The 15668-nt window shown below is 41.5% G+C and overlaps 1 protein-coding gene across 11 annotated transcripts in view; it reads left to right on the top strand.

Moving 5' to 3' along the window:
• The first annotated feature begins 11706 nt into the window (after nucleotides 1–11706).
• The window catches only part of CEP112 (centrosomal protein 112), a 392220-nt gene continuing 388258 nt past the window's right edge, over nucleotides 11707–15668 (top strand). For all 11 annotated transcript variants that reach the window (XR_013354742.1, XR_013354744.1, XM_077853716.1 and 8 more), the window contains exons 1-2: nucleotides 11707–11820; nucleotides 14780–14970. Coding sequence is in view for 9 of the 11 variants with exons in the window: in XM_077853716.1 (XP_077709842.1) it covers nucleotides 11715–11820; nucleotides 14780–14970 (297 nt within the window). In the remaining 2 variants the exon portion in view is untranslated. The remainder of the gene's footprint in view (nucleotides 11821–14779; nucleotides 14971–15668) is intronic.

Here is a 15668-nt window from a genome sequence, read left to right as displayed (position 1 = left end):
ACAAAATTGAGCTAATAAAGTCATGTTTATATAGTGGGATGCCCAATCTCCTGACCATACCCGATCTGATTAAGTGTGCTTTCACTGGATTCAAATCAGACCAATCAGATGCACTCTCCCAGAAAGAAAATGTGAATCCAGACAAGTTAGTCTCCTAGGTCTTTTGAATGGAAGCTTTGTAAAGTAGGAAGTTAAGGGTGGTCCTATTCTACCACAGGTGCGGAGAAAAGCACAAAAGACCAATCTGTCTTCATTCTTTGATTCAATAAACATTTATGGATCATCTCTAAGTGGTAGGTACTCTGCAAGGTGCTGGGTCTACTGTGGTAAACATGGCATATATGGTCTCTGTCCTTACGGAGCCTACAAACATTTGAAAAAGATTATTAATATTAGTTAATAATTGATAATAAATTTTGATAAATGCAATGGACGAAAGGTACAGGGGTTTTGAAAGAGAATAAAGGGTGGTTTAAGAATCAATGAAGGCCTCACTAAGCGACATTTAAGAGCAAAGTGTTAGAACATTCCTGGTAGAGGAAACATTCCTTGAAGATACATACTAAAGGTTCAGTGGCACCTAGTAGCATTCAATAAATCTATTTTGAGCTGAAAAATTATTATGCTTGATAAGGTAACTAGACACAAAAGTCCTGTTTCTTAATTGGTTGCCATAGGTGTTTAGCCATAAAAAGTTTATGTGAAACTGTGTTTTTCAAGCCATATAAACTTGGGCCTATTACTACAACAGTCACAAAAGAGTATTTATCTGGCTTTACCCTTGAGGTCCCTGAATGGACTCTGATTCTGGCCACTTCTTCCTGAATATTAATGAGGTCTCCAGGGTGGGTCTCACATGTGCTCTGTATCCTACTAAACTACCATACGCTGTGCAGCATTTATTTTTCTCTTAGTGTGTGTAGCTGTGAGGATGCTGTTATTCTCACTTCTTATCTCTGATGCTTGATGAAAGCATCCCTGCTGCTGCTACTTTTCATTGAGGCCTGCTCTGATGTTGTTGGCGCCCACTGCTAGGGGCAATGTTGTCTGTACTACTTGCTACCTTGAGAAACTATGTTCACAAATGCCAGTTATGGCTTCTGTTCTCAATGTTTAAATGGGTATAAAATCCAAACACAGGCGTTCTTAACCTAAGCTGTATGGATGAGCTTCAGAAATTTTGGAAACCCTTTGATTGGTATGCACATTTTGGGGCATGTGAGCATTTGACGGTGGAGGAATAAGGGAGGAGGGTTATAAGTTTTTAAGATTTTTGGACATTCCTTACCTCTAAAGATTAGGAATCATTTTTTTTTTTTTTTTATAAGAGGAGGAGAACTGGAAGCCATTCTATGGCTAGCACTATGCTTTATGGAGAACTACCTTCCCCTTCAATGTTTGTATAATCATTGAACCAGATCTGCTCACCATTTTGTAGGATGAGTTATTTCCTAGGGGTCCCTTGGTTCTCATGTAAGGAGATTCTTTACATTTTCCACCAGACCTCTCAACATGATGTATAGGCTTGAATCCTAAAGTGAACACAGCTCAGTCTCAAACTGGTATCCCAGCTACATATTTATAACATAAATAACAATTAAAACCTCCCCGCATAACAATATTTTTTTTGCGTAAATATATGTATGTATGTTTACGTACATTTGGCCCTTGAACAACATGGGGATTAGGGTGGCTGAACCCCTGAACAGTTGATTGTATGTATGATTTTTGACTCTCCCAAAACTTTACTAATGGCCAACTGTTGGCTGGAAGCCTCACTGACAAGAGTCGATTAACACATATTTTGTATGTTATACTGTCATATACTGTATTCTTACAATAAAGTAAGCCAGAGAAAAGAAAATCATAAGGAAGGGGAAAGAAGGGCAGCCCTGGTGGCGCAGCGGTTTAGTGCCACCTGCAGGCCGGGGTGTGATCCTGGAGACCCGGGATTGAGTCCCACATCGGGCTCCCTGCATGGGGCCTGCTTCTCCCTCTGCCTGTGTCTCTGCCTCTCTCTCTCTCTGTCACTCTGTGTCTCTCATGAATAAATAAAAAATAAAATCTTAAAAAAAAAAGACTTTAACCACCCCCCCCCCTTATCTGAAAAAAAAAAAAAAAGGTCAAGGAAGGGGAAAGAAAATAACAGGACTATACTACTGATTTATGGAAAAAAATTGGTGTATAAGTGGACTCATACAATTCCAACCCATTTTGTTCAAGGGTCAACTGTCTATACTTTTTATTTTTATTTATTAAAAAATATTTTAATTATTCATGAGAGACACAGAGGACAGAGACATAGGCAGAGGGGGAAACAGGCTCCCTATGGGGAGCCAGATGCAGGACTTCATCCCAGGACCCAGGGATCATGACCTGAGCCAAAGGCAGATAGATGCTCACCCACTGAGCCATCCAGGTGCCCCTGTATAAACTTTTTTATTTTTATTTTTTTATTTTTTTTTTTCAATTTTTTTTTTTTTTTAATTTATTTATGATAGTCACAGAGAGAGAGAGAGAGGCAGAGACATAGGCCGAGGGAGAAGCAGGCTCCATGCACCGGGAGCCCGATGTGGGATTCGATCCCGGGTCTCCAGGATCGCGCCCTGGGCCAAAGGCAGGCGCCAAACCGCTGCGCCACCCAGGGATCCCATGATTTTATTTATTTATTCATGAGAGAGAGAGAGAGCGAGAGAGAGAGAGAGAGAAAGAGAGAGAGGCAGAGACACAGGCAGAGGGAGAAGCAGGCTCCACACAAGGAGCCCGACATGGAACTCGATCCCAGGACTCCAGGATCACACCCTGGGTCAAAGGCAGGCACTAAACCGCTGAGCCACCCAGGGATCCCCTGTATAAACTTTTTTAAATGAAAAAAATGACAGTCTTCCAGTTTTTAAAAGTGGAAAGGGAGATTTTCGTATCTTCTTACTTACTTGAGTAATTAATTAGTACTCTACTTAATACTCTACTTAATACTTAATACTCTTAATACTCATTTAGAGAAAATAGTTTAAGAAGTTTACTTTCTTAAGTTTTTTACTTATTTTTTATTTGTAACCATCTCTGCAGTTATTTCTTCTCAGATGAACCTGACTGCTATATTTTTTCCCTTGATCTTTTTTTCATCTTCCACTTTTTTTTTTTTGCTTATGACATCAAATGTTGAAAATTCATTTCATGTTCTCCATTTAATGTGGTTATATATTTTGAAGATCTTCACTGAGGGGTCAAATTCCTGCAATTAATTGCTTGCATGGGTTTTGCATCCCTGAATCTTAGTGCAAATGATCCGGATTAATGATCATTCTTTAGCTATAAACATACTCAAATATGCTTTGGAAGGCTAATTTCTAAGAGCGTTTCATCTCATTACCTTCTTTTAGCCTTCATAATTTGTCATGGAAACAATGAAGAACTGTTGGTGCTTATTTCCGGTGGGGTGGGTTTGAAAAAGCACCTTGGAGAGAATACACTTCCCTTTGGAAGCTTGAAAGTAACTAGTTACAAACGAATGAATCTTCTATTTTCTTTATGGAAAACTGAAAAGCTGCGTCAAGCTGTGCTTATGTTAGATTTGGCATCACGCTGAGTGTATCGCAGAGATACTGCAGAAGGATTCCTGTTGTGAAATTAGATGAAAAGCAGTGGTAAACGGAATTTCATTTAAGTCAGTGTTTTTACAATTTAAATGTTGTTTCTGCCTTCCATTTAAATAAATATACTTCAGAGCTTTTCCAGAAATGGAATAGAAGACCAAAGAAAGCCACAACAGAGCAACGCAGACACGGGGACTGCCATTGGGGTGGTTGAGACTTCCTGGGAGTAGCAAAATTACGTTTTCCACTTGATCTTGCTATTATGTTTTTTTTTTTTTTTGATCTTGCTATTCTAACACAGAATTGGCAAACACAAAACCTTTTATTTTATTTCAGCATCTTCAGACAGAATTTGGGGGGTCCAGTGTCTCCAAACCTCGGATAGTTCTGAATGCAAAAAAAAAAAAAAAAAAAAAGGAAAGAAAAGGAAAAAAGAAAAAAGCAAACTAATGTGCATGCTTCCTGTTTAATCCGACCTCAGTCACCTCTGGGTGTTGAGCTACCAGGCAGTAAATTCTCACTTCTGCAGACTCGACGACGTCTGTCCAAAGGCGCACCCCTTCTTGTGACACCCTCCAGCGATCCCGTCTTCCTTACCCTGCACCTGTTTCTCCTCCACGACCCCTAACGCGGTCACCAGCGAGACGCCCCAAGGCAGCAGCGCGCACCCCGCGCTCCGGTTGCCCTGGGAACCTCCGCCTGGGACCCGCCCACGTACCGTCGTCAGGCAGCCCCGCCGTCCGGGAAGGCGGCGCGACGACCCGGAGCGTCGCCATGGCAACGCTCCCCGCGACCGGCAGCGCGAGGACACGGGGACGGAAGTCCCGCCTCCGGAGGGCCGGGAGCGTCGCCCTGGCAACGGCGCCGCGCGCGCCGGCCGCGACCGGAGGGGTGGGAAAAGGGGGCGGGGAATGCGAGCGCGGAAGTCCCCGCCCCCGGGCTGCCTGGGCGGCGGCGGCGGCCCGCAAGGATTTGAAACCGTTTCTCGGCGGCGGCGGCGGCGGCGGCGGCGGCGGCGGAGGCGGCCGACCCGAAAGCTTTGCATGTAGGGGCGTCAGGTTCTCGGTTTCCCGAATTCCCCTGCCCCGCCCCTGCCCCCCCGGGTTCTCGAGTGGAATTTTGCGCGGGGGGCCGGGGGCCCGTTCGAGGAGGGGCGTCGCCTCGCAGGCCCCGCGCCCGTTCGCCAGGCCTGTGGGGCGCGCGCGCGGCTCGGGGATGGGGATGGAGGCGGGGGAGGGGGGAGGGGAGGGGAGGGGGCGGGCTGCGAGCCGGCGGCCCCGCTTCCACTTGCCGAGGGAAATCCAGGCTGGGAAAGTTCCGGGCAAAGTTTTCCAAGCGGCTGGAGCTGGTCCGCAGGACGGGGTCCCGGGGTCCGGCCGCGGGGGCAGGGAGGCGGCCGCGGCCTCCGGGGCTCGCAGGCCCCCACCCCCCGCTCCCCTGCCTCCCGCTCCCCTGCTTCCCGCTCCCGCTCCCGCGGGGCAGCTCAGCTCCTCCCAGGGCGGGCTGGGCGCCCCGCGCTCGGGAAGGCCTGGCCCGGCGTGCTCCGAGCCCCACGCTTCAGGACCGACCACGCAAGTCCAGACCCACAGCTTTCATCCTCCTCCTCCGTGGCTGTCTTACCCTTTGTTCTTTAGAGATGGGCGTAAAGATAAGGTAGAAGAGGCGAGCGGAATGGCAGGAGCATCTGCGCAGTGGTGCGGCCGCAGCCCGGAGCGCGCAGTATCGAGGCCCAGCTGCCACTTTGCGTGGGGCCGACTCCCGGGGCAGCAGCAGCTCCTTAACCCCGCTGAGCCTCGGCTTCCCCCTCTGGGAAATGGGCATGAAACAGTGCCCGTCCTCCCAGGGTGATGATGACGCCCGGGACACGTTTGTAAAGCGCACAGCACGCTCCTGGCACCATCAGGGAAAGCAAGCCCCAGTCACTCCCTCTGCTGACCATCCGAACATCGCGTGCACCTGCAAAACTTGCTGATTTACCGAGGGGACGTATTTCAAGTGTTCTGGAATGACTCCTACAAAATTGATTTATTATTTTTTTTGCAGCTTTCAGGAATATGTTTATCGTGTTGGACAGAGGGCGTGAGAGATGCGTATCCTTCGTTATGCAGCGTGGCTGCTTTTCTTCCAAGGCCTTATGATCATTGAGGCTTGCTTCTACTTTGCTGACTCCTAGGGCAACTAAGCACTTTGAGGAGGTTTAAGCCCATTTGATAGGTGTCCACGTATAATTAGTTTTTTTTTCTATTTATTCATGAGACACACACACACACACACACACAGAGAAGCAGAGACACAGGCAGAGGGAGACCTAGGCTCCATGCAGGGAGCCTGATGTGGGACTCCATCCTGGTTCTCCAGGATCACACCCTGGGCTGAAGGCGGCGCTAAACCGCTGAGCCACCCGGGCTGCCCAGTTTTGTTTTGTTTTGTTTTGTTTTGTTTTTAAAGATAATGCCAGTGAGTTAAATGAAAGACATGATCAAATCTAGATTATAAGCAAGAGTCACCCAGTTGACTTCTCTTTTTGCTTGTGAAGTAATTTATGTGACTAGTATAGGCACATGCCTAAGGCAAACATACAGCTTTAGGTAGTCCTAAAACTTTTTGATTAGTTGGAACTTAGTAGATACAGTTTGTTTATAAGATGTAATTTGTGTAGCAAGAATTCTTTGAAGGTTTGAAATGGTACCTTAATTTTTTCCCTTTTTGCATTTCTTAATTTTTTTGGAGAATAAATAAGGGATAAAGAGATGCAGATTTTTAGCATTTACCCAATGTCACATAGACCCTTTATTGTGTTTTAAAAAACTGTACTCTAGTATTGTAAGTTCTGATAGCAATTCCAATTGCCTTTCTACTTTTCAAAGTATGTCTTTATTGGAGATATTGCTGACGTATATGTAAATAGCCAAGAGGTCGGGTATAATGGATCTGAGAGCATGGGATTTCAGAATTTTAATCTGAGCTTTGTGCTTAATTTCATGACTTTGGGGGAGTCTTTATTGAGTTTTATTTTTCTCTAACATTAAATGTTAACCTTTCTTGCGTGTGTCAAGGGATTTATTGTGAATTAGTGATCATTAGAAATCTTTTTGCTTTAGCTTTATCTATTGATGCTCTTAGGTGAATGAATAGATGGGCAGGATGCGCTGTTTAAGCCTGGGAATATACTCCTAGGCTAGAGCTGTGCTTAAAATTCTGAGTTTGGGAGTTTCCAGTTGTCTGTTCATCCATTTGAATAGTTGCTTTTCAGCTTTATGATCTAATATCCTGTAGTGGTATCATAGTCTTCTGTTACCAAGTACATAACAGGTGTAATTATATAGGAATGCAGTTAGTTATTGTAGGAAGGCAAAACAACCAACCAAACACCCCCAAGCCAACTAACCAATCAGAAAATGTATTTAAATAACATTTACTTTTTTTTTAAGATTTTATTTATTTATTCATGAGAGACACAGGGAGAGAGAGAGAGAGGCAGAGGGAGTAAGCAGGCTCCATGCAGGGAGCTCGACGTGGTACTCAATCCTGGGTCTCCAGGATCACGCCCTGGGCTGAAGGCGGCGCTAAACCGCTGAGCCACCCGGGCTGCCCTAAATAACATTTACTTTAATCAAGTCTTAAATTTGACAATATGTTTCTTCTATTGTGATGCAGAAGGTAGGATGGCCCGTTTTGGTAAATCGAATTAAGGCCATATAATATTTCTATTCTTGAAGATCTGTTTGGTACTTAGAATCTTCTCAACATTATTAGTCTTGTTAAAGTGGGACATTTTCCCCTTTTGTTAGCATTTGTTCTTTGTATGAGTTCTTTAGCTTCTAATAACGTGCCACGTAAAGTACCAGATATGTCTAAGATGTGTGAGTCATGGGCCCTGCCTTCTAGGAACATCTCACAGATGGTGGAAGGCATGTAAATAATACCTAGATATGTACAAAGAATAATAGCATAGTGAATGCTGCCCCACAGATGTGAGCAGTGCACACTGAGAATGGAACTTAAGAGTCTTGACCAAACTGGGCAGGCTTTTCTCTGAAGTGCTGTTTAAGTTGTATTTACCTGACTGTAGGCAGAGGGAACTGCTTGAGGAGAGGATGTGGGGTTGTGTAAAGGCTTGGAGTGTGGCAAGAATGGCACGGAGGTCATTGGCTGGGAAGTGGCCCTTGGCAGGTGGACATGTTGGGCAGCATGGATGTAGGGAGAGGTGAGAGATGGGTTCACTTGTAGGCCTAACTTTGGCTTTAAATAGTATCTTATAGTAGGTAGTCAAGAGAGATTTTTGTTTAGAGAGGGATATACTTAGCTTTGCACTTAGGGAACTTACTCTGGTACCAGTGGCTGGAGTAGGAAAAGCAGACAGAGGGGAGGCTGGCTGTTTCAGGAGGGCTGGGGAGTAGTGGGAAGGGCTCTCTCTGACACAGGGGCAGCAAGAAGAGGACACAGGCAGGTTTGGAGACATTTCTGAGTACTTATTGACTTACTGGCTTGAGGGGAATTAGAGGATGGAACCTGTGGAGGGGCTGGATGCAGAGGGGATGGAAAGTGTGAACCTGTGAGGAGGTAACTGATAGGTGATAGAAATAATGGCACTAGAGAGGAGAGTTAGCGCTTAGGATACAGAAGCAGGGGGTCCCTGGGTGGCTCAGCTGTTTAGCGCCTGCCTTTGGCCCAGGGCGCGATCCTGAAGTCTCTTAACTTAAATAAATAAAATCTTAAAAAAAAAAAAAAAAAAAAAGGATACCGAAGCAAAGGAGGCAAGGAGGTGTTCTATTCTCTTAGAGGAAAGTTCAGAGGTGTAGGGAAGGGCATTTTGAGGTGTCACCACTTGACTCTTATTTTTCCCATGAAGAGGGGGTAAGTTTTTTTTTTAAAAGATTTATTTTTATTTATTTATGATAGACATAGAGAGAGAGGCAGAGACACAGGCAGAGGGAGAAGCAGGCTCCACGCCAGGAGCCTGACGCGGGACTTGATCCTGGGACCCCAGGACCGCACCCTGGGCCAAAGGCAGACGTGAACCCGCCTAGCCACCCAGGGATTCCTGGGGTAAGATTTTTTAAAATTGAGAGTGAGGGAAGGCAGGAGCAGTTTGAGGGGCTCTAAGATGTCTGATAAAAGCTCAAAAGCTCATCTTGGAGGAGGAAATAGTGAAAGACATCCGAGGATTCGGATAAGGTGGGAAGCTGACTACAGGCAATGCCATTTTTCTCCAGCAGACCCTTAGTGAAGGGGTGAAGGAGGGCATTGGAGGAGTTCAGGCTTGCTGAGAGAAGCGGAGGATGAGAGAGAGTTTAAGAGGATAAAGGCTATGATCAGATAAAAGGGATTTGGGAAGGTAACGGTGATGGGAATGGGGAGAATGAGGTCTGGTCAGATGTTGAGGGCCTCCTAAGACAAGAGTTCTGGGTTGAGGTTGGAAGAGCAGTAGCTGGGAAGTGGCAGGATGGGTTGCAGTCACTGGTTTTCTTCCTGGCCCGAGGCCAAGGGGAGGGTGAAAGACCCCAGAGAGTGGGTACCATGTTTCTGAGAGGGAATGGGTTCACGTCTAGCAACTGGGAGGGAAGTCATGGCGACTGGCAAGAACTATGGTTTACTTGCAGAGACAGGTAGAAAGACCTTTCTAGAAGGAGATTGTTGGTAGTAAGAGGGAGGACACTGTGATCAGTATTAGAAGCTGGTTTAGCAGGGGTAGCGCAGTCTGTGGAGACAGCTTATGAGGCAGGACAAATTTTTTTCCAACCTGTAATTTGTAAATAAATAAATGACAAATTGGGGACTATGCGTAGTGTAGAGGTAGTCCATATCCCTTCCAAGACCTTTCTTAATTTAAGGGAACATGTTGAGTGTGGATATTTTTAACTTAAGGAATTTTGTCAAAACCTACTGATTTTGGGGATTCACTTTCTTATAGGTAGTGTGTTTCTTGCTAATTACGAAGAAATGCAAGGACTAATCTTTTTAGTTTTTTGAGGGGAATTAAAAATTTTGGATTTACATACAGTTAAAAAATCACTTTTTGGTATACAATTTGATGAACTTTTACACATACATAGAATAGGGTCTTATAACCTGCTATAAAAACAGTATAGAGAATAATTTCCAGCACCTCAGCTGCTTTCCCCATGCCTCTGCTTTGTGTTCAGATTCTTCCCCCACCTGCCGACCCCTGTGGACCACTGATCTGTTCTCTGTACTCATACTGTTTGCCTTTTCTAGAATGTCATACAAATGGATTTGTACAGTATAGCCCTTTGAGAATGGTTTCCACAACTCAGCGAAATACCTTTAGAGTTTATCCCTGCCACGTATGTCAGTTCATTGTTTTCTCTCGCAGAGTACTCCTTCATTGTGTGCATACACCAGACTTTGTTTATCTGTTCCCCAGGTGAGGGACATTTGTATTGTTTCCTGTGTTTGGTGATTAACCAAGAAAAAAGCGGCTACGGGTCTTAAATTCAGGTCTTTTTTGCATGATTATAGACTTTGTTTCACTAGAGTAAATACCTAAGAGTGGGATTTCTGGATCATGTAATAAGGGTATGTTGGACTGTGGAAGAAACTGCTTAATTGTTTTTCAAGGTGGCTGCGCCATTTTGCATTCCTGCCAGCAGTTCATGAGAGTTCTGTGGTTCTGTGTTCTCATCAGCATTTGGTATTGTTTATTTGGTATTTTTAATTTTAGCTGTCCTAATAGGTATGTGCTGAGATCTTGTGATTGTAATTTGCAGTTCTCTAATGATTAATGACATTGAGCATCTTTTCATGTGTTTAGTTGTTATTTGTATTTTCTTTGGCAAAGGGACTTTTTTTTGGCTATGTGTTTTTTTGGGGTTGTTTTCTTATGGTTGAATTTTGAGAGTTCTTTATAGGTTCTTGATATAAATCCTTTATGAGATATATGACTTACAAATATTTCCTCCCAGTCTGTGGCTTATCTTTTCAATCCCTTAATGGAGTCCTTTGCAGAGCATTTTTTTTTTTTTTTTGGTGAAGTCCAATATAATAATTTTTCTTTTATGGGGAGTACTTTTGGTGTCATATCTGAGAAATCCTGTCTAATTCAAGGTCATAGAGATTCTCTCCTATCTTTTCTTCTAAGTGTATTATAGTTTTACATTATATATATATATATTTTATAATAAATTTATTTTTTATTGGTGTTCAATTTGCCAACATACAGAATAACACCCAGTTCTCATCCCGTCAAATGCCCCCCTCAGTGCCCGTCCCCCATTCACCCCCACCCCCCGCCCTCCTACCCTTCTACCACCCCTAGTTCGTTTCCCAGAGTTAGGAGTCTTTACGTTCTGTCTCCCTTTCTGATATTTCCCACACATTTCTTCTCCCTTCCCTTATATTCCCTTTCACTATTATTTATATTCCCCTAATGAATGAGAACATATAATGTTTGTCCTTCTCCGATTGACTTACTTCACTCAGCATAATACCCTCCAGTTCCATCCACGTTGAAGCAAATGGTGGGTATTTGTCGTTTCTAATGGCTGAGTAATATTCCATTGTATACATAGACCACATCTTCTTTATCCATTCATCTTTCGATATACTTACGTCTATGATTTATTTTGAGTTGATTTTTGCATACACTATAAGGTTTAGGTTGACGTTTATTTATTTATTTCCCATATGGATGTCCAATTGTTACAGTGTCTTTTTTGTAAAACCTATCATTTCTCCATGAATTGCACCTTTGTCAAATACCAGCTGTCCATACTTGCATCAATTTCTGAACTCTAGTCTGCTTCATGAGTCTGTGTGTCTTATCCTCTCACCAATACCACATTGTCTTGATTACATAGCTTGATAGCACATCTTAAGATCAGGTAATTGAATTCTCCAGTAACTTTTTTCTTTTTTCAGAATTGTTTTTGCTATTCTAGTTCCTTTACATTTTTATGTAAATTTTAAAACCAGCTTGTACATGTCTACAAAGAATACTGCTGGAATTTTGACTAGAATTGTATCTATAGATTAGTTTGGGGATATTTAACACTATTTAGCTCTAATGAGTTTTTCTTGCTCTCTTTCATTAGAGTTGTGTAGTTATCAGCAGACAGATCTTAATATTTTAATTTTAAATCTTTTATAGGCTGAATTATGGAAATAGGAAGTGAAGAAGAAAAATGGGAGAAGCTGGATGCAGAATTTGATCACTTTGTGGTAGATATGAAGCCCTTTGTTCTAAAATTATCCCATAGGTCAGGTAAGATTATGATTGTAAACTAGATTCTTAAGAATAATTTTTTTCTTTATATTACTTTTTCAAACCAATGAACTATCACAATGAAAAGAAAGCTAAGGGACACCTGAGTGGCTCAGTGGTTGAGAATCTGCCTTAGGTTCAGGGCATGATCCTGGTCATGGAATCGAGTCCCATATCGGGCTCCTTGTGAGGAGCCTGCTTCTCTCTCTACCTGTGTCTCTGCCTCTCTCTGTCTCTCTCATGAATAAATAAATAACATCTTTAAATAAAAAAAATGAAAAAGAAAGCTAAATTTATTTAAGTTAAAGATTTATTTATTTTAGAGAGAAAGGGCATGGGTGTGTGTGTGTGTGTGTGTGTGTGTGGCGGGAGGGGGAGAGGGAAAGAGAGAATCTCAAGACTTCCCACTGAACCCACAACCAGACACAAGGCTCAGTCTCACAATCCTGAGATCATGACCTGAGTTGAAACTAGGAGTTGGATGCTCAACTGATTGAGCCACCCAGGCATCCCAAAAAGCTAAATTTCTTTAATCAGTTTTATCTTAAGCTGATGTAGGATTGTTTGCTTTGAGCTATTCAACGGTTGGTAGAAATTTAGTGATAATATCCTAGTAAACTGTGGAAAGATCTTCCTATGATACCATTTTCAGACATCATGAGCTTAAAGCCTGTGGATCTCTAGAGTTAGCTACAACTGTTTCTTCCTGCATCTTTTTTCTCCCTGAAATGCTTCCTCTTAAAGGAGCTTACTGTCTATCTTTTTTTCTGACAATTTTATTTATCAAAGCAGAAAAATATCTATTGCTCTCATATGCTTATTGGTTGACTGAATGAAATCAATTGTGAATGAGTTTTTGTTGCTATCTTGTCTGCAATTCCTGGCCTGTTTTCTCTAATTATGGTATGAGGGTCTTTGTATCAAGTCAAAGACTTGTCAGATAATTTAAGGCATCAGAGAATACTTGGAGTGAGTTTAGGGGGCCAGGATGATTCTCTAAACTGTAGTAGGGTGTGAAGGTAAATCTGATTTGGTAGTGGGGAGTAGGAGCAAGAAACTCTGGCTTTTATCCAAGTTTTGTCCAAGTTCCCTATTTCCCTAAGGTCTCTAAGTGAACTCCGTATTCAAAATAAGGCAGCAACTCAATATTAGATATTTGTTCCAGGGAGCTACACTGGGAGAAGAGGGTATAGTGTATCAGTTATGCATTTTGTGGCCACCCATTGTTGCAGGGCTGCAGCCTTTTCTCGCAGGATGGCTTGGCATGGTCTTCTTCCAAGCTTCTTTTCCTACCCTCTTCTCTTGCCTCATCAGACTGTAACCTCCTCTTTCTCCCTCTGCTAGTCTTCAAAGATGCATATTTCACATCCTGTGGCTCATTCATGATTTGTATTGTTTGTATATTATTTGATTAATTGTATTTCTATTTAATGATGTCTATACTGTGGTCTCTTCTGATACTCACTGCCTTTATCTTTTGTCTTAGATCTGCTGATAGGACAAATTTGCATTAAAGTCTTCCATTATAAATGTATTTGTAATAAAACTATTCTCATATTTCATCTTCTTTTAAAAGTGAATGTAGGTACATAGAATCGGATTAATTGTAATCTTTGGTTCATGACTCATTGTCAGTATTGATATATTCTGCCCTTTTGTTTAATTCATTAATTTGTAATGAATGCTCCAGAACTCCCATTCCAGTCAAGAGCCTGAACAATGATAATAATTTATATCTTCTTACAGCTGAATTCTACTTCTAATAATGGCTCTCCTCAATATTTTAAGTAAAGAATTCTTTTCATGAGCTAAATTGTACCACATTCTGGCCCTTAGGGTATTATATAGATTTGTTGCAAGGCATATAGAAAATACATGGTTTGAAAAAGTGTTTTCTTATCTTTATCTGTTTCACATTTTTTTCTCAAAGTACACCCAATATTTCATGAACTTTGCTTTGTGATTATATAATTTTCAAAGCTAAAAATACAATAGTTCTTTAAAGGTTAGCCCTCGTACTTGTAGTGATAAATCTGGTATGAGCAAAGTGGTAAATCCGGTCCTAGCGATTTTTGTAGGTAAAACAATAAATGAATATGACCTTTAGAAACTAAGAGATTAAAGCAGACTTATGATTTATGTTAGATATATAATCCTCAAATTGAGTTAGATTGATAAAAGATTAATGTCAAAATAGTTTTCATGAGGCCTAGAATTCTGTGTTGTAGTCAGATAAAGTAGTCAATAGGTCATTATATGTGGATTAAACTGTGCTGTATTTTTAAGGTAGTCTTTAGAGGGATAATTATTTTGCTAAATTACAGGTTAATAGCCCTCAATTATTTTTAGAGAGGCTAAAAGAAAACCCTAAATTAATCAACTACAAATCTGAAATTTATCAGCTTTAATAAGTAAAACATTTGAGATCTAATTTTAGGTTAAGTTTAAAAGCTTAAATAAGATTGCATTTCATCTCTCCTTTGCTTTGTGTAGTTAGAATTATAGAAAGATTTTTCAACACAGCTAAAATTATCTTAGAGATGTTTTTATAGTAAAATTTTATTCAGACATTTATTCAATAGTGATCCAGAGGTTTTATTTTTGAGAAAATAATTCTATGCATTTGTCTTGCCTGATGACTAGTTAACTGAAAAAGTTAAACTATAGACCAGGGGTTGGTGAACTATAGCCTCCCAGGGCCAAACCTTTTCTGTAAAGTTTTACTAGAAGATGCTGATGACTATTTGATTACATGTGGTGTGTGGCTGCTCTCACGTTAGGGTGGCAGAGTTGAGTAGTTGTGTCGGAGACCAGGTAGCCTGCAAAGCCTAGAATGATCACTGTCTGGCACTTGACAAAGTTTGCTAGGTCCTGCTCTAGACCAAAGCAGGTGTTTTACAGATCTTTACTGTTTATTTTCTGAAAAATCAAGTTTCTAACAGTTCTTACCTATTTCTAGAACGGCAGAGGTGTGCACTTTGGATCAGGAAACTGTGTGAGCCTTCAGGAACAGGTGCAGGAATAGTGGGCCGGAAGAACCGGAACTTGTATGCAAAACTGTTATTGCACATGCTGAAGCGAGGAGTGCTTGAAGGGCCCTTTACACACCGTCCTGAACCAGGGACACTGAAAACATTGCCTTCCTACATGGTAGGTATCATAGACCAAAAAATGTCTTAGTTTCATTCCTTTAAAAATGTCAACTCATCATCCCAATTGGGAATAGTTATATTATAAGTCCTAGGTAATATATGAGGTAAAACTGTTTTTATTCTTTGTAATTCACTTTTTCCCACTTTGAATAAAAATCAGATATTGGCCTTAAGAGCACTGTGCTTATTGATTTGCCCATTCCACAATATTGTACAGTATTTCTGAAAAACTGAAATAAAATTTTTTATATTGAGCCTTAATTTCCCACTAGTTTTCACTGAATTAAGTGTATAATAAATATACTTAATAACATTAAGTATAATTTATATCTACCAGTAAATTCTGGTTTATTAAATTCTTTCAGATACATTATTTAAAAATTCATGAGAGGTTGGATCTAAAATTCCTTTCTACTCTAATAAAATGATGATAGTAGGTTGGAGTTTATACTTCACCTAATTTCACTATCAAAATCAGCTGTTACAAAGGCAGATATAATAATGTTTCATTGGTGAATTGTCACTGTCTTGATCCTTGTAACCATGAAATATGCCTTAGTTCGTGTGGTGTTTGAATACTTGAGAAATCTGACTGGGGTACTCAGTATTGGTAGTTGCTATTAGGATATTTATGTATTTTTTTTAAAGCTGATTTTATAAGTTGACTTTGGTTAACCTAAACCAAAATGCAGTCAA

The sequence above is a fragment of the Canis aureus genome, chromosome 16 (assembly GCF_053574225.1).
Source record: "Canis aureus isolate CA01 chromosome 16, VMU_Caureus_v.1.0, whole genome shotgun sequence".
In the NCBI taxonomy this organism is placed as follows: Eukaryota; Metazoa; Chordata; class Mammalia; order Carnivora; family Canidae; genus Canis; species Canis aureus.
Note: the sequence above shows the minus strand (reverse complement) of the source record. Positions and strands in the feature narration are given on the sequence as shown.